Source organism: Gymnoscopelus braueri (genome assembly GCF_963280865.1).
Source record: "Gymnoscopelus braueri genome assembly, chromosome: 17".
Taxonomy (NCBI): domain Eukaryota; kingdom Metazoa; phylum Chordata; class Actinopteri; order Myctophiformes; family Myctophidae; genus Gymnoscopelus; species Gymnoscopelus braueri.
The window spans coordinates 40,894,943-40,917,527 of NC_137617.1; the positions used below are offsets into that span (position 1 = coordinate 40,894,943).

Below are 22,585 nucleotides of genomic sequence, written 5' to 3' on the forward strand. Positions count from 1 at the left end.
GGAGGCGGGACATAACATTGGTAGGAGTTTCATTTGAACACTGAGTGGCCATCACAACAAACATGGAGAATTACAATAAAAAATTGAAGATTGATTGATGGGTGGATGAGTGGTGTAGTCTATGTCTAGACACTATGATTATATTCAAGGATTAGGGTTAGATGCAATACAATACATGCACACAATGCTATTTTAATATATTTATTTTATTCAACTCTTTTCTTTTCTTTACAAATTGGTGACACAAATTTGTATATGTAATGCTAGGATGTGCACTGTCATCTGAATATAAGATTTAAGTAATATAAACATACATTTACAAATTAATGTTATGATTTAAATGCTAATTACATCTCTTTTAGACAGGAGAAGTGATGATCAGTGGAGCTGAGTTTTTACCATTATTATTAGGATGAAGATTAAATAATGTTTCTCAAGTGAATCAATTAGTCACAGCAGTTAAATGGATTGGAAATGACAGTTAAAAATGTTAAAACAAATAAAACAAGTTAATTAGCCCTTCCATAGACACTTGTTGACTTTGTTAAAAAAGAAGAAAAAAAGAAAAGAGGTTTAAATTAGTCAGTGTGATTGACAGGAGAGATTATCAGAGGGGCAGAGTTTTTACCACCATCATCAAGACTTGGAGAGAAGAATGGATAGAGTTTCTCAGTGAAGGTGCAGCCAGTGAAAGAGTAGAGATGAACTCTGGTCTCCACATCATAAAAGGAGACCAGACCCTCCTCATAATCCACAAACACTCCCACTTTCTGGAGCTCCTCTCTTACAGGGAGGAGGAGGCCAGCAAGAGCCTCGTACTCATTTCCATTCTTCAAACTTAAACTCCAGGAACCATCGTCAGGGCTCAGTGCGATATCCCATTTCCTCTTGATGGACTCTCTGGCCACTCCTAAATCCCATGCAGTCTTCCCTCTAACCTGAACCTCATAGTAAAACCTTCCTGAGGAGAAGCTTTGTTTTCCTAAGACACAGGCAACTGTAGAGAATCTCCCTTTGTTGTCTGGGAGATTCTTCTGTACGTTTCCACAACTCACTTGTTTTTCATCCTCAGACAGGATGAGAAAGGGATTTGCTGTATCAGGGTCCAGAGATACTTCCACTGCATATTTCTGGATCCTCCTCAGCTCAATATCACATAGCTGCTTCTCCATCTCTTGACAGAGTTTCTTCTCCAGCTGAGCCACAGCTGTCCTCACAGTCCCCACATATGAAGACTGATGGACATTGATGTTTGTCCAGTCCTTGGTGGGTAGAGGGGTGTTGATGGATGAGACGTTCTGGAGGAGGTGGAGGTGGTCTTCAGTGTGTGAGAGCTGCTTCAGCTCAGAGCTTCTCTTCTTTAACTCAGTGATTTCCTGTTGCAGATCTTTAATGAAGCCTTCAGCCTGTTTCTCTGATGTTTTCTGCTTCTCTTCAATCACATCAATGAGCTCAGCCTGGCTTCTCTCAATACCGCTCATCAGAGCAGTGAAGACCTGCACACTGTCTGCTATCTCTCTGTCTGCATCTTTCTTGCTGAGCTGTACTGAGTGTTTGACCTCCTGAATCTTCACTTGTCTCACCTGGATCATCTGCTGAACTTCAGCCTCTGTCTTTCCCAGCTCAGCCTTCTTCCCTTCATATGCCTCTTTCAGAGATACAATTTGATGTAACCTGTGGTCTGACTCGGTGCAGAACTGACACACACACATGTGGTCAGTTTTACAGAACAGCTCCAGAGGTCTGTCATGTTTCTTACACAGAATGTCTTCCAGGTTCTTTACAGGGTTGATTAGTTTGTGTCGTTTTAACCCTGAGAGTCTGTGGTGAGGCTCCAGGTGAGTCTCACAGAAGGAGGTCAGACACACCAGGCAGGACTTCACGGCTTTGAGCTTGGTCTCAGTACAGACGTCACAGGACACTTCATCTGGTTCAGCAGGTTCCTGGTTTGGGGTGGAATTGTTTTTCAGATCCTGTGTCTTCCTGAACTGATCAGCCATCTCAGAGAGGACTTTATTAACTGAGAACTTTGGTCTCTTATCGAAGGTTTCGTTGCATAGTGGACACTGACACACATCACTAGTATCCCAGTAATGTGTGATACAGGTGTTGCAGTAGTTGTGTCCACATGGAGTGCTGATTGGATCAGTGAACACCTCCAGACAGATAGAACACAGGAACTGCTCTTCAGACAGGAGACTGCTGGAACACGCCATTTCTATACAGATGAAAATAAACATGCCGGATTTTTTTTTATTCTTGAATGCTACTACTCACAGCTTAATAGTTATGAATCTGATCTGGATCATAATATTAGACTAGACGCGTCGCAATTCAGGGCAATTGCAGAGTGTGGTTGCGCCGACGCGAGTCGCGGGTCGCTGCCGCCGGGACTCGTCACTTGAGGAATACGCTGGGAGGAATACCGTCGGAGGCTGCGCCAATTACATTGTCACGCAACTCCTGAGATCACTTGCGTTTCATCCTCCTATCTAGGCTATTTGAAAATAGCCGATCTACAGCTTGTAGATCTGCTATTTTCAAACATTTTAGTACTTTTACTTTTGGTACTTTAAGTACATTTTGATACCAATACTTTTACTCAAGTACATTTTTTATTCCGGACTTTTACTAGTAACAGAGTACTTCTACATTGTAGTGTTGATACTTTCATTTAAGCAAAACATTTGAGTCCTTTTTCCACCACTGCCATTACTACAAAAACAACACTGATGCTCACCTCTCCGGCTCTGGACGCCGCGTCGCTGGTTTCGGGACACGGCCTGTGCTTCTGGTGATTCTGGTGCTCCCCTGTGCGACAGCATCACTGCAGAAATGTTAAAAACAGTGTTACATGATGCAGCGATGACAAAACTACTACTATTAACTACAAAAACAACACTGATGCTCACATCTCAGGCTCCTCCGTTCTGATCTCTTGTTGCTCTGTTTTCTGGCAGCCGTCTGCTGTGCTCCGTCTGTCACCATCACCACAAAAATGTAAAAACTGTGTTATATATATTGTATATATACATATATATATATTTGTTTTTATTATCTATATTGTGTATATATTTTATTTATGTACTGCAGTGGTTCTCAACCAGTGGTCCGGGGACCACCAGTGGTCCTTGGGGGGGGGGGGGTACCAGGGGGTCCCCAGTTTTCTCTGCCGAAATCGTGCACTCAAAATCGTGCACTCGCCCCCCCAACGGCCTATGGGTAATCCGGCCCTGCCTACTGGCCTGGCCTGGGCAGTAAACTCGTGGGCCAGATCCACCAGAAACAAGACCAGGAGACCTAGTTCTGCCAGACCCAGAATAAGTACTTTATAAGATCAGAGCACTACGTCACCGGACTTCACATGACGTGTCAGCCTGTGTCTATGCCCATGTATGGACGAAAGGGGGACAGACTTTTTTGGCTGGGGCCGGAGGACAAAGTGACCATGCCTATGTATGGACGAAACAGGTACAAAGCCTCATGTAAGCCCGACCCCTTGGGTCTGGCAAAAAAAAGAAAACAATCAACATAACAACATTAGCAGCTCTCACCCCTGTCGATACTATATGGGAACGGCACACGGTGCATGCACATTTTCTGCTGTAGCCAACCAGGCAACCACAGCAAGTCACCTTTGTTTTCAATTTGCCCTCATTTGCAATTCGGCCAAACCGGCTTCGAACAAGAGTCACATGTGACAATGATCATTTTAATACAGGGGGTCGACCGTCATACAGATTCTGCCCAGTCAACACTATATTTCAGCCTAGGCGCCAGACTAACTCACTAAAGACCTCTACACACTGTACGATATTTGACCCGATAACTGAGAAGCTTTGTTTTCCTATAGACTACTCCTAAAAGTACTTGGAAGCCAGTCTATGTATTTGACAACAGCTGCATCTGATATTGGTACTGTGATGCCATACATTCAGACAGCTATATTTGTGCATAAAAAATAATTAAATAAAAGAAAAACATTTTGAGAGCAGGGTATTCCAACAAATCAATCGATCTACACAACAAAAGCACACGTAGAATGTAGCGAGTGCTGCTATTAATAATGCTTTACAAGAACCATAAACATACACACACACACTTGTGAATCTTTACATGAATCTTTATTCATGCAAATCTGAGGATTGGTTCTCAACCTGTGGGTCGGGACCCCCAGGGGGTCCCCACGTGATTCTTTTGGGGGGTCCCCAGATGACAGTGAAGTGACTTTTAAGACATTTTTAATACCTAAAAAATAAATAAATAAAAATAAATAAATAAGACCATTACTGCATAAAAAATAATCAACAAACTATACTATAAAAACTGGTCAAACATTGGCCATATTGTCAAATAATATAAGAGGAAAAAAGTGTGAAAATAGCCGATCTACAAGCTCTGCTATTTTCATAGCATTTATGAAAGGATTGGTCCCCCCAACATATGGTTTTTGCATCAAAAGGTTACATTTTGAGCATTTGTGGCGCCCCCTATGGATCAAAGTGGAAATTCACTTGACATGTGATTCAAATTTGGGATTGACTGGACGTTTTGTTCGTGATTTGTGGGCTTTTTTGTAAAACGGGCCCCTCCCACTAACTTTGGAAGCCATTTACGGACGAACGGTATGGACTATCAAAATTCTGTTTCGGTCCAGATTATCGCATGGGTCCAGAGATCATGTATACCGATTTTTGTGAAATTTGGACAAAATATATGGGAGGAAGAGCTAAAAGTGTGTTTTGAAGAAAATTCAAAATGGCGGAAAATCTATCCTGACGCAAATGGGCGTGGCCTATATGGGGAGTTGCGTCATGACCCAAGGAATCTAGGGGAAAATTTTGATTTTACAACCTACGGTTCAAGAGTTATAGGCCAAAACGTAAAGTGGACTGTTATAGCGCCACCATGAGGCCAACTTGTGTAACTATTTTTTTAAATAATTTTGCAATAAACTATGAACCTCCCCTCCAAGTGTTGTAACCCTAGCCCTTACGGTTTCTGAGAGAAAAATACTTGAATGGGAGTTTTGTCATTTTCCCATTAAAGTGGATGGGGAAATTTAATGCACTAATAAATCAATATAAATTAAACTATGTAACCAATCTCTTAGCAAAATGATAGCCATCGATTCCCGGTGAGGCCGGTCATTTTGACATATGGCACTAAATTGGGAAAAATAAACTGTGGGAGGAGATGCGGTCTAAAGTATTGTTTATCTACATCGAAACTTTATCTATAACAGTAGTCTGGTTGCCCATTCGGGCAACCACACTAACTAGACGCGTCGCAATTCAGGGCAATTGCAGAGTGTGGTTGCGCCGACGCGAGTCGCGGGTCGGTGCCGCCGGGACTCGAGGAATACGCTGGGAGGAATACCGTCGGAGGCTGCGCCAATTACATTGTCACATAACTCCTGAGATCACTTGCGTTTCATTTTGAGAGGATTGATCCCCCCAACTAGGGATGGGACGATATGAAAATTACATGTCACAATTATTGTGGCAAGAATTATTGCGATTAACGATATTATCGCGATAATCAAAATATATATATATACAAAAGCTAATTCATCCTAGTGTATGACGGCGGACAATTTCACGATAAATTAAAATCTCTGCGACACCATTATTGTGAGCGTTTTTCTTTATCACGATAAACGATAACGATTATCGTCCCATCGCTAGTCCCAAATATGCCAAAAGTGACAGTGTTTGCATTGTTGTTGTTTTTTTTATTTCCGAATTGTTTCGACCCAGTTTTAGCCCACGCATTGAATTTAGACGTCACTAGACATAACAGTAGGCGGAGATCTCTGATCCGCCTGGCTACGCGAGTCTATGATAACATCAGCTGCCAATTCAACACGCTTGGGTGAATGGGCCTAGCTAATGGCCCACTAGCGCCTACGGTAAACTACAAGCGCCTGTCGGACAGATGGCCACAGACACTCAACTACAGCCCGCCTGATGTTGGCTTGGTGTGTCAGGGCCATAAGGACAGCCTCCCATTCACACTATCAATGGACGGTGGCACTATAACATGTAAGTTCAGAAGACCTCAGCACTGTGTGTGTTTCAGCCAGCGTGTTTTGATGAAGGTTTGCGTGGAAATGTCTTGGCTGGTCAGTAATTGAGATCGAGTCTTTGTTTTACCAAGTCATTTCCAAGATTTCCCATGATTGCTTGCAAGTCGCATTATAGTCGCTTTTCAATTAAATGTTTTAATTGTAGGTCAGAGACAACTTATGAGAATTTATTTACACATCCCTAACAAGCAAGACAGAAGCAAGGCAACCAAGAGTATCCCTGTAGACGTTCAGATTCACAAATGAACATTGAGCTGTCCAATAATGCAGGAATAGCAACTTGCAAAATAACAATAATTATAATAATTATTTGTTTTGGGTTAGATTCGTCCCTTTACAGTAAGTATCTTTGCACTATGATTAAGTAGACTTCATGAGGCCTGCCATGGACTGTACCATACATTTGGGCTTCAACGTGTAGAGAGTTTTTAGTAGGCAGTAGTAAAATAAACAAATCTCATTTTGCTTGAAGTTAGGGCTTCGTCAGGAGAGGAGGACAGGCGGAACACAAACAAATCAACAAGCTGACGTGGAGAACAAAGAGCCTGAGTATCTCACTTGACTTTCAAAAACAAGTGAGCCATCGACACAAAAGGCCCCCTGTTCCCGCTTGCAAGCCAAACACAAACCCGGGAGCGCTCAGACTCAGCTCAGCGCTGCTGCGAACGAGAAAACACTGTGGAGCGCTGTTGATTCCTAACGCTTAGAAATGCACAAGATTTAAGCGATCAATGTTGTTGTAAACGTTGACGCGGGAATTAAACACAAGCTACAAACTCACCTGGCATAACGTCACAGATGGGGACGAGGCGAGTGTGCTCCAAGCTGGCAAAGTTACACAGCAGTTTCCCGTCGAACACGCCGTCCCAGTCCCCGATCGGATTGTCCTGGAAGAGTTGGAGAAAGAGACGTAGTGTGACCCTTGCAGGCGTTCCTCATCTCGCTACCCCCCCCCCAAGATACTAGAGATGAGCTTACAGTAGTAACTTTAACATCAATTTACATCAATTATATATTACAGTACGCAACTAGGAAACACTTAGGAAAGGGGAATGGCTAAGGGCAAGCATTCAAATGCTAGTCTGATCGTTCTATGATGAATAGTTTAGAAGTGATGTATGATCTTGTATTGATCAATAACTGAACTTCTTGACCTTCACCTTTGAATACCAAAGTGCACCATATAACATTTTGAGTTAGAGATAATATATAGCCTGTATAGTATTAACTGTGCCTTGTTACTGCTCCCCCAGACACCCAGTTTTGTCCCCTTTATTGTCTTGTTTTGTATTCCTATATTGTTTGCCTTCACTGTGGTCTAAGATAAACGCTCTACATGTACTGTACAGTACAGGACATATGTACAGGACATTTCTGCCGGGATTCTGCCATGCAGAATTGACAATAAGGTTAGGTTTCATGGCCTTGTGTTGTGATTTGACGGTGATACATTGAGCTATTACAGAAAGAGTGACATACAGACAGCCTCATTACAATAGTTTTGCAATCGCTCCGTGGCTCAACCAATACTAATTGACTGCAGTGAGTGTGTTATAGAACATTGACTTGATCTCATACAAGTTTACTGCAACTACCCTGCTTCCTTTGAAGCCGCCTTTGACCGATTAAGACCTGATGCCTTAGAGGCATCAGGTCTTAGATGCCTTCTAAAATTAGTAGTTTGCACACTTCCAAGATATTTCAAAAACGTTCTAAAATAGAGAACTAACTAGTCAACGCAAACATCTAAAATGAATACTTTCCCGGTCTTAACGGGTTAAAACTGAAACGAAAGAACTGCATCAAAAACCTTACAGCATTGACTTGGACTTCAGCAATGTGGTCAAAACTAACAAGTTCAATTAGAGGTCACTCCACCATCTCTACAACTCTCTCTCTCTCTCACACATTTTCTGTGTCATCATCACCCATCTCTTCCCTTCTCTCTAAATCCCTCTCTCACCATGTCAACGCCTACGTAGTACCCCAGGCTCTCGTTGCCAGGCAGCAGGTCACAGAAGATGATGGTGCCCCGCTCCGGGCCCTCGCGGGTCTGCACCAGCACCCGGGAGTTGATCTCCAGCCGCGGGAAGTCCTGCAGCAGCTCCTCCTCCACCAGATTGACGTGGTCCACCTCCAGCTCGCCCAGCTCCTCCTCGTCCTCCTCGTCCTCCCACAGCTCCAGCTTGTCCAGCGCCACGAACACGCCGCACTCGTCCTCGCAGCGGAAGAGCTGGCGGCCCTGGTAGGAGCCCTCCGTGAAGCCCTGGCCCCGGCCCTCCTCCTGGAGGAGGGGGGGGGGGGGGGGTGATGGAGTGATAAGAATGTGAGGGTGAAGTGATATAGAGAAAGAGAGATGAGGAGAGAGATATAAAAATAAAAAAAGAAGATGGCACAAAGGGATAAGACAGGGGAGAAAGCAAGACAGTGAGATTGTGAAAGAGACGGCAAGTGAAAGAGACGTGCATGTTACAATCATTAACACATTGAGTGCCAAAAACGGTCCGGACCGTTTTTCATAATCCAAACGAGGAGTGCCAAAAACGTTTTTTTTTTCTTTTTTCTTTTTTTTCTCATCACCAGGAGATATCATTTTTCGAAGATTTAGACTCCAATCCACTTCCTGGTTAACTTATGACTTCAAAAGCCTGTATCTCGGCTCCTGTGTACTTTTTTTTAAAATATGTATTTTTGAGTATTTTCGACTATTTTCAACTGGCTGCAACTATGGAACGGATTACCTAATGTTTTAAAATGTTTCCCCCCGATTGTACGAGACCTCTATGTGTGTAATGAGGGGATCACCTTGAGGACGGTGATCACTGAAAATATTTTGTGACTACTTGAAAAAGGTTCAAAAATTGTTAAAAATCCAGGCACCGACTGTACCCTGTTTTAAAAAGACCCTGGCACTCAATGTGTTAACTTATGACTTCAAAAGCCTGTATCTCGGCTCCTGTGTACTTTTTTTTTTTACTATGTATTTTTGACCATTTTCGATTATTTTCAACTGGCTGCAACTATGGAACGGATTACCTAATGTTTTAATTTTTTTCCCCCCGATTGTACGAGACCTCTATGTGTGTAATGAGGGGATCACCGTGAGGACGGTGATCACTGAAAATATTTTGTGACTACTTGAAAAAGGTTCAAAAATGGCTAAAAATCCAGGCACTGACTGTACCCTGTTTTAAAAAAACCCTGGCACTCAATGTGTTAACACTGACACCTGCCATAATTACTGTCATTAACAGTAATGCTGCATTCACACGGGCAGATACAAAGATACATGCTACCATTAATTCTCAATGGAAGCCAGCGACATGAAGGTACAAAGCAACATCCGACGTTTGTAGCTGCTACAAAAGATACAAATTGAAGTTGAGCTGGGTTCAACTTCCAGATACAACGATACAAAATTACAACTGTAGCTCCGATGACGGACGCACGCTTGATGACATCAGCGACCGTGTTAAGCAACACAGATACAAAGCGACAGAGCGACAAATATGCTGTTTATCTGTGTATCTTTGCATCGGCCCGTGTGAACGCAGCATAACAGGGTACTACTGTATAAGCTGCACTCCATAGAGACTTTTTGAGTAATAAGATGTATATTCTTTCATTTATTCACTGGTGACTGTACGTTTAAACGTACCCAGTGCAGGTGTCTTGCGTCTGTTCATTTTATTATTATTATATCTTTTTTTATCTCGACTCTCTTGCTCTTACTGCTGCTGCTACTATGACACACTTGATCCAATAGCACTGTCAGCGTGACGATCAATAAAGGTTTATCTTGGTTTATCTTTACCTTATCTATCTCAAAGAGCTTTACAGTGCGTCACATTCTCTCACACACATTCTCTCACACACGCGCACGCCGCAAACACGCACGCACGCACGCACGCAAGGCTGCTCATCAGGGTTCAGTGTCTCAGTCAAGGACACTTGACATGAAGCCAGGAATCGAACCAGAAACCTTCCGGTTCCTAGACGGCTGCTCTACTGTACCTACTGAGCCGCCCACAGGTCTGGTCTACGAGTACAAGGGCTTGATTCATGCAGTTGGCATCACACAGCCTGCTGCATGTGTAGCTGTACCTGACCCTACGGGACAGCCACAACGTTGAAAATGACCATTGAAGGGATGTTCACACAGACACACGACCTAAACTACTGTGCTTTATATAATAGTTGTTAGAGGTTTAGCTTATGCTCTTATCCACAGCAACTTAAAAGTGCAATCAGCGGGCGCCGCTGGCCTAGTGGTTAAGGCGCATACCACGTATAAGCTCTAATGCCTCTGGCCTGACAGCGAGTCGCAGGTTCGATTCCCAAGCCAGACAACCTTTGCTGCGTGTCACTCCCTGTCTCTCTCTTGCTCTACTGCATACTATCGATAAAGGCAGAAAAGCCCCAATAATATCTTTAAAAAGTGGGAAAAAAATCAGCGACTAGCAGTAATATTTCATTTTGTATAGATCCAATCCTACCATGAAGAGAAAAGTGCCAGGCCAGGAAACGATAGCAAACGTCTACAACTTTACCCACATATAGAATCCAACAATCTGAATATGCAAATAGGAAGTGCTGCCATGATGCACTCACTCCCAACGTCTGCGGGCCGGGATAGGGCTGGGCAATATATCGATATTATATTGATATTGTGATATGAGACTAGATTATGGTCTGTGATTTTGAATATTGTAATATTGTGATATGGCATAAGGGTTGTCTTTTCCTGGTGTTAATCACTTAAGCCTGAATTTATACTTTGATAGTCTGCGTAAATACCAGATCTACAATCTCACAACGCGTTGCAATGTGGTTGTTAAAAAATATATATTGAATAAGACTGTATATTAAGGTTGGGTCTATAATACATTATAAGTGCATTTTTAATGCATTTATAATTCCATTATAAGGCATTTATAACACTTATAACAAGGTTTATGAAGTGCTGGTCATGATGCATTATAAACTCAGTGGAACAGCAACATTATAACTACCCACATTCTATCACCCACACCAGACATTTAGATATGAAAAATGACAAAAGTAGTGCCAGGGCATATCTCAATTATCACAATCAGCAGTTGGAGAAGAAGAATGTGCCGCTAAGCACATTATACTGAGCAAGAGAGTTGAGTTGCATGTGTCCAAGCAGCAGCCCACTCATGGAGCCTACGGCCTCCACTCGCTGAGAGAAACCAAACATTGTGCTACAATAAGCAACGCTTTGTGTATGTCAGAGCTTTAGCCATGTCCCTGGCTGCATTATGTAGCATCATGAGAGACTCGGATGATGACATTTTGCACTGTGACGAAGACAGCTGGGTGGCATGATACAAATTAATATTCACCCCACAAGAGGGATTCTTCTTAGATTGTATTTAATAGTGGCTTAGTTATGGCTGCATTTATGGTTCAACTGCAGGTTACAGTGCAAAAAAGACGATTTTTTTCTTATCAGGCTTGAAGTCATTATGCTGCCTATTCAAAATCTAAGAGGGTAAATGTATTTCTGCAGAGAGCACCATGCTGAATACGTACAGAGCAAAACGTTAACGAAAAATAGTGTCAGAAACTCCTCGGATTGAAGCAAAAATAAAATCTCACAACGGAAAAATGTTATATGGCCAAGTCCTAATTTGCGATTGAAGAAATGGTGTCAAAGGACTGTTTCCTAAACAATTAACACAATTATGTAAAATGATGATATTTTAGTAACATTGTTCCTGCTGTTCTACATACTGCCAACCAGGTGAAGAAATCACAGGTTGAGGTTTTGCTTTTATGAAATATCCCAGACCATTAGGGTTTTATGGAAGATGCTTCTGAACATATTGCTAGTTTGACCACTTGAAATGCTCTAATCTTGAAATAATAACCGAAAATAGCCAATCTACAAGCTCTCAATGCGTCGCGCTGCGACGCATTGAGAGCTTGTAGATCGGCTATTTTCGCTGCACAACATGCTTCCATAGAGGACCATGCTGGCTTCTATGGGATCCAAATGACTGAAATCAGTGGCGGCGACTGAGAACTTTCATCCATGCGTCTCTGAAAGTAGGACATAAACAAACAACAACACAGGTACTTAGTGACAAAGAGAGAGGGTTCTCACCAGCAGCTCCACCCCAAACCAGATCCCAGAGAGAGCCCTGTCGGGCAGCAGCGAGCCCTTGAAGCGAACGACGCCGGGCAGCGGCTCGTCCCCCGACCGCAGCTGGACGCGCACCTTGGAGCCGCAGTCGATGTCGCGCGCGCGCTCCAGCCGGGACTTGTTGCGCAGCAGGCCGTAGCGCTCCTCACAGTTGGTGATGGGGAAGAGCAGCTCGGCCAGCTTCTCGTCCAGCTCCAGGACGTCGCGCTCGTCCAGGCTGAGCACCACGTTGGTCTGGTCCAGGATGCGGAGGCTCCGCTTGCCCTTGCTGGGCGGCAGCGTGCGGCCCAGGTTGTTGCGCTCCTGGCAGGCTTGGCCCAGGCTGCCGCGGGGGATCCTCAGGGTCTTCTGGGGAGGCTTCTCCACCGTGCACTCCTTCACCACCATGTAGAAGCGCCAGTCCTCCCGGAAGCCCCCGCTGGGCTTCTCCTGGCTCCACAGCGATGAGCTCATGGCTGCATGCTCCACGTTAGGGATGGGTGGGCGGGCGGGCGGGCGGGGGGGGTTCATGTCGTCAAGGCAATCTTGACCTGTGTTTCTTGGAGGAAACGCATTACTTGAATAGGTGCTGTCACCATCACAAAAGGTTTTAGATTAACTGTCATACAATTGCAATCAGGCTATTATGTATTAACACTTACAGTAGGTAATAGTTGTGACAGGGCCAGGCCTATTACTGAATGGACTTTTCCTAAACTACTTTATCCTCTTTACATCACAAAGGCCAAAGAAATAGCTCCCTGACTACTAGTACCTTGTTGTAAAATGTTTGACGGTGTTTCGTGTATTTTGTATTTTCTTCTTTTTTTTTTGCATTTCAGTAAAACACATGATTAATCATTAAAGTCCACATCATGGCCACTGTTGCTTTTATTTCATAATTCAAAATTATCTCTTGAATCTTCCCTTGAATCATTTGGCAGTCAAGCCAACAAAACAATGAATAACAAATATAATCAACAGTGTATATGTTACAGGGTGAATGGAGAACCAGGTAGATTGAAGAAGGCGCGTTCGTTTTTACCACCCACCCAGCAATTCTGTAGAAGCAACACTAGAGGGAGCCACAAGCCAGGCTTGTGCACAAACATATATGGCTGCGACCACACACACACGGTCACACACACACACACACACACACACACACACACACACAAGCGCACACACACGCGCTCATGCTTTTTTTGGTTTATTGAAAGCAGGACTGTTTGATACTTTTATTGTGTTCTGGCTTTTGTTTTACTTTCTCCCTGACACACACACACACACACACACACACACACACACACACACACACACACACACACACACACACACACACACACACACACACACACACAGTGATCCATGAAAAGAACTATTCTGTCCCTATCGGTTTACAACTCAAACGGCGCTGAGTCGACAAGTGGAGCATCGGCCGGTCAGCGCGGGCACTCGCGCCTGGAGGCGCGAGGGCGCGCTTCCTCGGCCTCAAGCTCCACTTGTCGGCGCGCCTCCGTCGTGGACAAGCGTGTGCGTGTGCACGCGTGTTCAGCGTTCCCCTAGCGTAGCTTCCTGGTTGCTATGTGGGGGGGAACAACAAAAGACAGGTCCTCGTCGGCACATCAAAGCCCCGCCTCTCCGCGTTCTCCTTCTCCTCCTCCTCCTCCTCCTCGGAGGAGGAGGACGGTTTATTTCGCGAGGAGGAGCTCCTCCTCGCGAAATAAACCGTCCTCCTTCTCAGAAGGAGGACGGTTTATTTCGCGAGGAGGAGCTCCTCCTCGCCTCACGTAACTCAGCAATGGCGACATCAGGAGCACATGGCAGGCGGTACACACCTTGACAGACTGCAAAACAAGAACCAGAAGCGAGGTGAACCCGCCTGCCTGCCTCCCCAACGAACTGAACACTTTCTACGGCCGGTTTGAGATCAGCTCCAACCGCGGCAGCCAAGCGGGGCCATCAGCAGCACCAGCAGAGGACAACCCTCTAACCATCTCGGAGAGAGAAGTGCGTACAGCCTTCACACGGGTCAACATCCACAAGGCAGCCGGACCTGATGGGATTCCAGGCCGGGTCCTTAAGACATGTGCAGACCAGCTGGCGGGTGTCTTCGCTGACATCTTTAACCTCTCCCTCTCCCTGGCTGTGGTCCCTGCAGGGTTCAAAATGTCAACCATTGTGCCCATTCCCAAAAAGGCCAAAGTGACATGCCTGAACGACTGGAGACCTGTTGCTCTCACCCCGATCGTCAGCAAGTGTTTCGAGAAACTGGTGAGGGAATACATCAGCTCCACGCTACCTGCCTCGCTGGATCCGTGGCAGTATGCATACCGCAAAAACAGATCCACCGACGACGCTATTGCCATGGCTCTCCACACCGTCCTCTCGCACATGGACAACAAGCTGCTGAAGGACAAATATGTACGTATGCTGTTCGTGGACTACAGCTCAGCATTCAACACCATTGTCCCAGCAATACTTGACAAAAAGCTCAGAGACCTAGGGCTACACCCAAGCATGTGCGACTGGATACAGGACTTCTTGTCCAACCGACATCAGGTGGTGAGAATGGGCAGCATCACATCCGACCCCCTGACCCTCAACACCGGAGCACCCCAGGGATGCGTGCTGAGCCCCCTCCTCTACTCCCTGTACACGTATGACTGCATAGCCACACATGTCTCCAACACCATCATAAAGTACGCGGACGACACGACAGTGATAGGCCGAATCGTCAACAACGACGAGTCTGACTACAGAGAGGAGATCAAATCTCTAGCACGCTGGTGCCGGGAGAACAACCTCTCTCTTAACGTCGACAAGACCAAAGAACTGATCGTGGACTTCAGGAGGCCGCGGAGAGACCATGCGCCCATCCTCATCGACGGTGCTGCAGTGGAAAGGGTCAGCGAGTTCAAGTTCCTCGGAGTACACATCGAGGAGGACCTCAAATGGGAGACGCACTCCACACACGTGAGGAAAAAGGCTCAGCAACGACTGTACTGGCTCCGCCGCCTGAAGAAGCTCGGAGTAGGACGTCGCATCCTCAGGCTGTACTACAACAGTTCTGTCGAAGGCATCCTAACAGGCTGTGTCACGGCCTGGTACGGGAACTGCACTGCCCGAGAAAAGATCAGCCTACAACGAGTAGTGCGATCGGCAGAGCGGATAATGGGAATCGAGCTCCCAGCGCTCCAGGAACTGTACAAAAAGCGGTGCGTGCTCAAAGCCAAGCGCATCATCAAGGACAAGCACCACCCAAGTCACAGACTGTTCAACCCCCTACAACGACCGCGACCGGGCAAGGGGCTCTACCGCAGTATCAAGAGTTCCACCACCAGGTACTGGTGTAGTTTCTATCCGGCAGCTGTCAGAATGCTGAATGGGGAATAAGCCTGAATGAGGCATAGGCCTTGTTCAGCAGCCTGACAACAGGCAGCGCAGACTTTTTTTTATTCTGGCTCTTCCTGAACACACCTGTGGATTATACCAGGGACAATGACTTGGACTTTAGCCCCCCCTCGGACACACCTGTGGACTACACAGGTACAAATGACTTTTTGTTGCACTCTCTCATGGAGCTACTTGCGGATTATACTAGGGTCAGTCCACTCTAGGTGGACACGCACTGACCTTTTGCACCTTAATCCCGTGAATAACGCACTGACTTTTTTTTGGGTCTTTTTTTATTGTGCTCCTTTTCCTCTAAGCACCTTAACGTCCATTGTCTATCATGCACAGTATAAGTATAACATGCACAGTATACAATACATTGCTGCTATGCTCAGGCACCTTAGTTTAGTTTAGTTTAGTTGTTTTTTTTTGTTTTTTTAGTTTTTATTATCTCAGGTAATTTGTAAATATGTAGATAACTTGTCTGGCCTTCTGTTGCTCTCTTGTTTTGATCTCCTTCCCACTTACCCCCCAACCTCTTCTTCTCCCCCCCCCCTCTTCTTTCTATGGAAACTAACGTTGCGATGGGAACGATGTACAAAAAAGAATTTCACCCACTTTTTTACCTTGTAAACCTGTGATGTGACAATAAAACTGATTCTGATTCTGATTCTGATTCTGATAAACCCCCGCCTCGCAGTGCCGCGTCCTCCTTCTCCTCCTCCTCCTCGCGAGCCTCGCTAATAAACCCTATCTCGAAAAGCCCCGCCTCGCCCCGAAGCCCCGTGCCTAAAAACGAGCGCTCTGTCTTCAATCTACCTGGTTCTCCATTCACCTGTGACATATATATCTATCAGCTCGCTATGTGCAATTTCAAAAGAGGTGATACGCAGGACCATTGAGTGATTTCCAATGAGCGCTTCCAGAATTGATTTTAAGATTTTACTGTTTGTTTTTAAAGCCCAAAATGGTCAGGCTCCTGTGTATATATGTGATCTTTTAACTCCTTATAAGCCAGGCCGCTGCCTGAGATCATCCAGCAGGGCCTTATTGGCGGTACCAAAGTCTCGCCTTGTCACAAAGGGCGACCGGGCTTTTGCCGTTCGGGACCCTCGGCTGTGGAACTCACTGCCTGGGGACCTCAAGCAAGCAAACTCAGTGTCCTCTTTCAAATCTCTTCTAAAAACTCACCTTTATCGCACAGCTTTTTCCTAGATTATGAATTGTTGTACTATTTATGAAATCAATGTCTGATTTGTATTGTATTTTTTAACTGTTTAACTGTTATTGTAAAGCACTTTGTAAATTGTTTTTGAAAGGTGCTATATAAATAAAGTTATTATTATTATTATAAATTCGAACACTTAAGATTTAGGAATTTATTGACAGAAAGTAGTTCATCATAACATGTCTATGGTGGGTTTTTATGAAACAAAAACTTGAGGCACAAAGACAATAATCCAAGCTTTCTGTACAGGTGCAATCTTGGTGAGTTTAACGTCGTTTAATACAATCAGATAGGACTTTTCTGTTTGGATGAATGGGCTGTCAAGTGTTGGTATTGCAACTCTAGATGCCAGATGGCATTATAGCATCTAAATTTAAAGAGTTGCTTGCGGCTAGGATTTCTCTGGGATTTCATTTAGAATACTGTACAATATCCCCCCCAATGCCCCCATACCGATGCACTGTGACTTTGCTGATCCCTGAGCTCTGATTACAGATCTTACTGTACTTAAGATAGTTTACTGTACAGTACAGTCTTACAGTACAGTCTTATTGTTTCATTGAGGTAAGGCTTAGATACCACTCAGATCAATAATGCTCTCATCTTATTGGGCAGTCAAGTGAGTCAACACATCATGTGTGATACTCTTGTTTGAGGACCCGTTGATGACTCTGATGTGATGCCTCATCTCAAGAAACCTATACAAATATCTACCGTCTGTCTGCTTTGCATGTTCACAAACAGTATATAGTCTGTGGCCAGCTGGGTCCCTTCCTTCCGACAAATGATTCATACAACAGGCATCTGGATTTCCCCTTGGCTCTGGGTGTGATATTATGACAGTATAGGGTCAGATAGATAGATAACGTGATCATCAGACATAGGGTCGCATAAAGTACTAGTCTAAGTACAGAGCCTGGAGATGACAGGTGCCTGTCATCTTCTGTCTATCTGTCATACGTCAAGTATGACAGCTGCAGCCAGTTGATGCATAAGAAGTCATGTTATCGTTTTTTCTTTTATTGACTGGCAATCTGGCATGGCCCCAACATAAGGTTTTTGCATCAAACGGTTACATTTTGAGCATTTGTGGCGCCCCCTATGGATCAAAGTGGAAATGCTTTTGGGGATTTTTATTCTAGGACCTACGGTTCAAAAGTTATAGGCCAAAAACGTAAAGTGGGCTGTTATAGCGCCACCATGAAGCCGAATGGTGTGATTATTTTTAAAATAATTTTGGACTAAATTATGAACCTCCCCACCAAATCTGGTAACTCTAGCTCTTACGGTTTCAGAGAAAAAAATACTTGAATTTGAGTTTTTTCACTTTTCCATTAAAGTGGATGGAGACATTTAATGCACTGATAAATCAATATCAATGAAACTATTTAACCAATCTCTTGCCGGGACTCGAGGAATACGCTGGGAGGAATACCGTCGGAGGCTGCGCCAATTACATTGTCACGTAACTCCTGAGATCACTTGCGTTTCATTTTGAGAGGATTGATCCCCCCAACATAATGTTTTTGCATCAAACGGTTACATTTTGAGCATTTGTGGCGTGAAATGCTTTTGGGGATTTGTTGAGTAAACCACCCTTGACATCTGATTCAAATTTGGGATTGACTGGACGTTTCGTTCGTGATTTGTGGCCTTTTTTGTAAAACGGGCCCCTTCCGCTAACTTTGGAAGCCATTTACGGACAAACGGTATGGACTTAAAAATTCTGTTTCGGTCCAGATTATCGCATGGGTCCAGAGAGATCATGTGTACCGATTTTTGTGAGATTTGGAGAAAATATGTGGGAGGAGGAGCTGAAAGTGTGTTTTGAAGAAAATTCAAAATGGCGGAAAATCTATCCTGACGCAAATGGGCGTGGCCTATAAGGGGAGATGCGTCGTGACCCAAGGAATCCAGGGGAAAATAAATTTAGATTTTACGACCTACGGTTCAAGAGTTATAGGCCAAAACGTAAAGGGGGCTGTTATAGCGCCACCATGTGGCCGATTGGTGTAATTATTTTTCCAATAATTTTGCACTAAATATTGAACCTACCCAACAAATCTTGTAACTCTAGCCCTTACGGTCTTTGAGAAAAAAATACTTGAATTTGAGTTTTTTCACTTTTCCATTAAAGCGGATGGGGAAATTTAATGCACTAATAAATCAATATCAATTAAACTATGTAACCAATCTCTTAGCAAAGTACAATCACACGATTCCCGGTGAAGCCAGTCATTTTGACATATGCCACTAAATTGGGAAAAATAAACTGTGGGAGGAGTAGCGATTGAAAAAAAAGTTTATCTAGAATAAAGTTTATCTATAACAATAGTCTGGTTGCCCATTCGGGCAACCACACTAACTAGACGCGTCGCAATTCTGGGAAATTGCAAAGTGTGGTTGCGCCGGTCGCGGGTCGCAGGGGGGCGCCGGGACTCGAGGGATACGCCGGGAGGAATACCGTCGGAGGCCGCGCAACGTGCCATTCGAATCGGGTGCCACCATGTGGCCGACTGGTGTGATTCTTTTTTTAAATAATTTTGCAATAAACTATGAACCTCCCCTCCAAGTCTTGTAACTGTAGCCCTTACGGTTTCCGAGAAAAAAATACTTGAATGGGAGTTTTTGCAATTCCCATTAAAGTGGATGGGGAAATTTAATGCACTAATAAATCAATATCAAAAAATCTATCCAGACGCAAATGGGCGTGGCCTATATGGGGAGTTGCGTCATGACCCAAGGAATCTAGGGGGGAAAATATTTTGATTTTACGACCTACGGTTCAAGAGTTATAGGCCAAAACTTAAAGTGGGCTGTTATAGCGCCACCATGTGGCCAACTGGTGTAATTATTTTATTAATAATTTGGCAATAAACTATGAACCTCCCCTCCAAGTTTTTTTTACTCTAACCATTACGGTTTCTGAGAAAATAATACTTAAATTAGATTTTTTTCTTTTTTCCATTAAAGTGGATGGGGAAATTGAATGCACTAATAAATCAATATCAATTAAACTATGCAACCAATCTCTTAGCAAAATGGTAGCACACGATTCCCGGTGAGGCCGGTTATTTTGACATATGGCACAAAATGGGGGGAAAAAACTGTGGGAGGAGATGCGAATCAAAATAAAGTGTTTTTCAGTTTATCTATAACAGTAGTCTGGTTGCCCTAGGGCAACCACCCTAATAAAGTGTCAGGATTACTATAGTCTGGTTGCCCTGTTAGGGCAACCACACTAAATAGAGCTCAATAATGTTGGCACATACTGTAGGGAAGCCTGTCGTTTTACCAACTGAACGTATAGACTACAGGATTTCCAGGAAAACAAAACTAAGGGAAGATCATGTCTGGATACAGTTTAATATGCTTTTGTTCTCTGTAACAGAATAATTAATCCTTATCTCATGTACTCACCTGTATACGTTCTCAATATTTCAGCAAAAATCCTGTTGAACTGAATATTTTTTAGTAGAGAGCGTGTGTGTTTATGTGTGTGTACGCTGCCACCATTGTCAACTACATGAACACTTTAAGTTTCGCTTTGATTGCGTCACTGACTGAGAGGCTGCTCTGTTGCTGCTGTTAACCCTTCACAACCTCCACTCTTCTCTGTACTTCATCTGTTTCTCCCTCTGTTATGGTTTAGTGCAGCGACTCCCAAACTGTGGGCCGGGGCCCATTGGTGGGCAAGTGGACCCCCAAATAATTGGAAAAACCCGTCAGACTTTAATAACATGAACATGAAACATTTACATTAGAAACAATTTCATGGTATTTTGTTCTTTAAAACTTTGAAAAATGTGTTCACCGATATATATATATATATTTATTTTATCGCATTCCTGAGCCAATAATTGATGACCAGCGGAGTCTCCGGTTAGATTCACAAGTAGGTTTGTTAACTTTAAATGTATTTTTTATTGTTTAAACATATTAAGTTTTAGCTAACAGCTGCCTGAGGAGGATCCTGAGCATCCACTGGCCAGACACCATTAGCAATAATGATCTCTGGCAGAGAGCGGGCCTACCACCAGTGGAAGAGGAGATGAAGAGAAGAAGGTGCATGGGGATGGATTGGCCAATACCAGCATCACGAGACAAGCCCTTAGATGGAACCCACAAGGCAAAAGAAAGAGGGGAAGGCCAAAGCAGGGACAGGGACCTTGAGACTGACATCAAGCAGTGTGGACTGACATGGAAACAGCTGGAAAAGAAGGCCCAGGAATAGGATAGAGGACTCTGGTGGACTGTAGTCAACGGCCTATGCTCCATGAAAAGGAGCGGTATAACTAAGTAAGTAATCAGTAGTCTTAGTTTAGTTTTTATTACTTCCAGTCAGGGACGCGGAGAGGGAGAGGAGGGGGGGGGGGGGTGGGGGGGAGGGGGGCGGTGGAGTTCGGACATACTCAGTTTCATTGGGGGAAGGGATATCCCCCCACTTTTGGGATGAAAAAAAAAAAAAAGAAGAAACCTCCGACATCTACACTTCATGGAGTAATTTTTTTGTATCGAATTAACCGAATTAACCAAAGTAATGTAACGAAAACACCCCAAAAAGTAACAAAACCGGTAAAAAACGCACGCACACGCACGGAACACATGCACGTCCCCTTCGGTTCTAAAATGCTCTCTGCGTCCTTGCTTCCAGTATTAGTTTGAGTGTTATTGTAAGCAGCTCAGTATACTTATAAACCACTTAAACCCCATATGGTTGACCGAAGTCCCCCAGGGCTCAATACTAGTGTCTTTTCTGTTTTCTTGCTCATTTCAACACCCAATTAAAATACAAGTTAAAGGGAGATATTTTAATTGTTATATATCTCATGTGTATGTCTTTTGTTATAAATAAAACAAATCATTATTGAAAGACAATACAATGAAATAACAAAATTATTGAGTAATTGAGTTATTGAAAAATGACATTGACTTTGATATTTCAATGACAAGATGCTGCTTAATGGTCAAAATCAATATCATAAAGGAATTATAAATGTCAGAATTAGTCTTATTGCACCTGTTTTGAGTCCTAACAATGGCTAAGTTATGGCCAAGGTCTTCGGAATAGAAAAATGACCTCTACCATGACCTTTCAAGGTCAACATGAAGTGGTCATAACAATATCAGAAATGAATTCCCCACCCTACAATTAGTCAACAAGGAGGTATTGCATGTGTATACACTCAGAAACAAATCAAATTTGATTGGGCCATTGCGCCATTCGTGGCGGATGAGCACCTCTGTGATTTTTTATGTCTAGGTAGCCTACCCATTGAAACAGTTCAAGTGAGAAATTCTCCTACACCAAAATTGCAAACGTGTCCATAGGCCAGGTACAGGACTACTGTGCAGATAATGGCAAAAAAAAATGAATGTCTTAAAAAAGTATTAAAGCTACTGATTTGCAGGGGCACGGTGGCGCAGTCGGTAGCGCTGTCGCCTCACAGCTAGAAGGTCCTGGGTTCGATTCCCGCCGGGGACGCTGTGGGCACTGGGGGCGTGTCTTCTCCTCCGTGTCATCAGCGCCCATACCCTAGGTGGGGTTGGCGAAAGGGCCTACTCTGTGTGGAGTTTGCATGTTCTCCCCGTGTCTCCTAGGGTAGTTAATACCCTCACAAAAACATGTAGTAATCCTGGTCACTATACCGCCTCCCCCATGACAGCCGGGGCGCCTGATGGAGGGGAAGGGAACTGGTTGGAATAACGTGTTCCTTCCACGCGC

The 22,585-nt window shown here is 44.1% G+C and overlaps 1 protein-coding gene across 2 annotated transcripts; it reads right to left on the minus strand.

Annotated features, from left to right (window-relative positions):
- Positions 1-250: 250 nt before the first annotated feature.
- Positions 251-20,383, minus strand: LOC308104820 (zinc finger protein RFP-like). Of its 2 annotated transcripts, XM_080455349.1 has the most exons (7): positions 20,281-20,383; positions 12,219-12,795; positions 8,052-8,372; positions 6,870-6,975; positions 2,913-2,978; positions 2,741-2,827; positions 251-2,218 (listed from the first exon to the last, which is right to left on the minus strand). In XM_080455349.1, the coding sequence occupies exons 2-7, from the start codon at positions 12,765-12,767 to the stop codon at positions 579-581; spliced, it is 2,769 nt and encodes a 922-aa protein (XP_080311475.1). In that variant the 5' UTR covers positions 12,768-12,795; positions 20,281-20,383; the 3' UTR covers positions 251-578. The 2 variants fall into 2 exon arrangements, with proteins under 2 accessions (XP_080311475.1, XP_080311476.1); XM_080455350.1 differs by lacking the exon at positions 2,913-2,978.
- Between the last annotated feature and the right edge of the window lie 2,202 nt (positions 20,384-22,585).

Coding starts and splice junctions, on each gene's coding strand:
- LOC308104820 (XM_080455349.1), bottom strand. CDS start 12,767: ATGAACCCCCCCCGCCCGCCCGCCCGCCCACCCATCCCTAACGTGGAG. Junction 8,373..12,218: donor GGTTTGGGGTGGAGCTGCTG/GTGAGAACCCTC, acceptor CCCCTCCTCCAG/GAGGAGGGCCGGGGCCAGGG. Junction 6,976..8,051: donor ACTACGTAGGCGTTGACATG/GTGAGAGAGGGA, acceptor CAACTCTTCCAG/GACAATCCGATCGGGGACTG.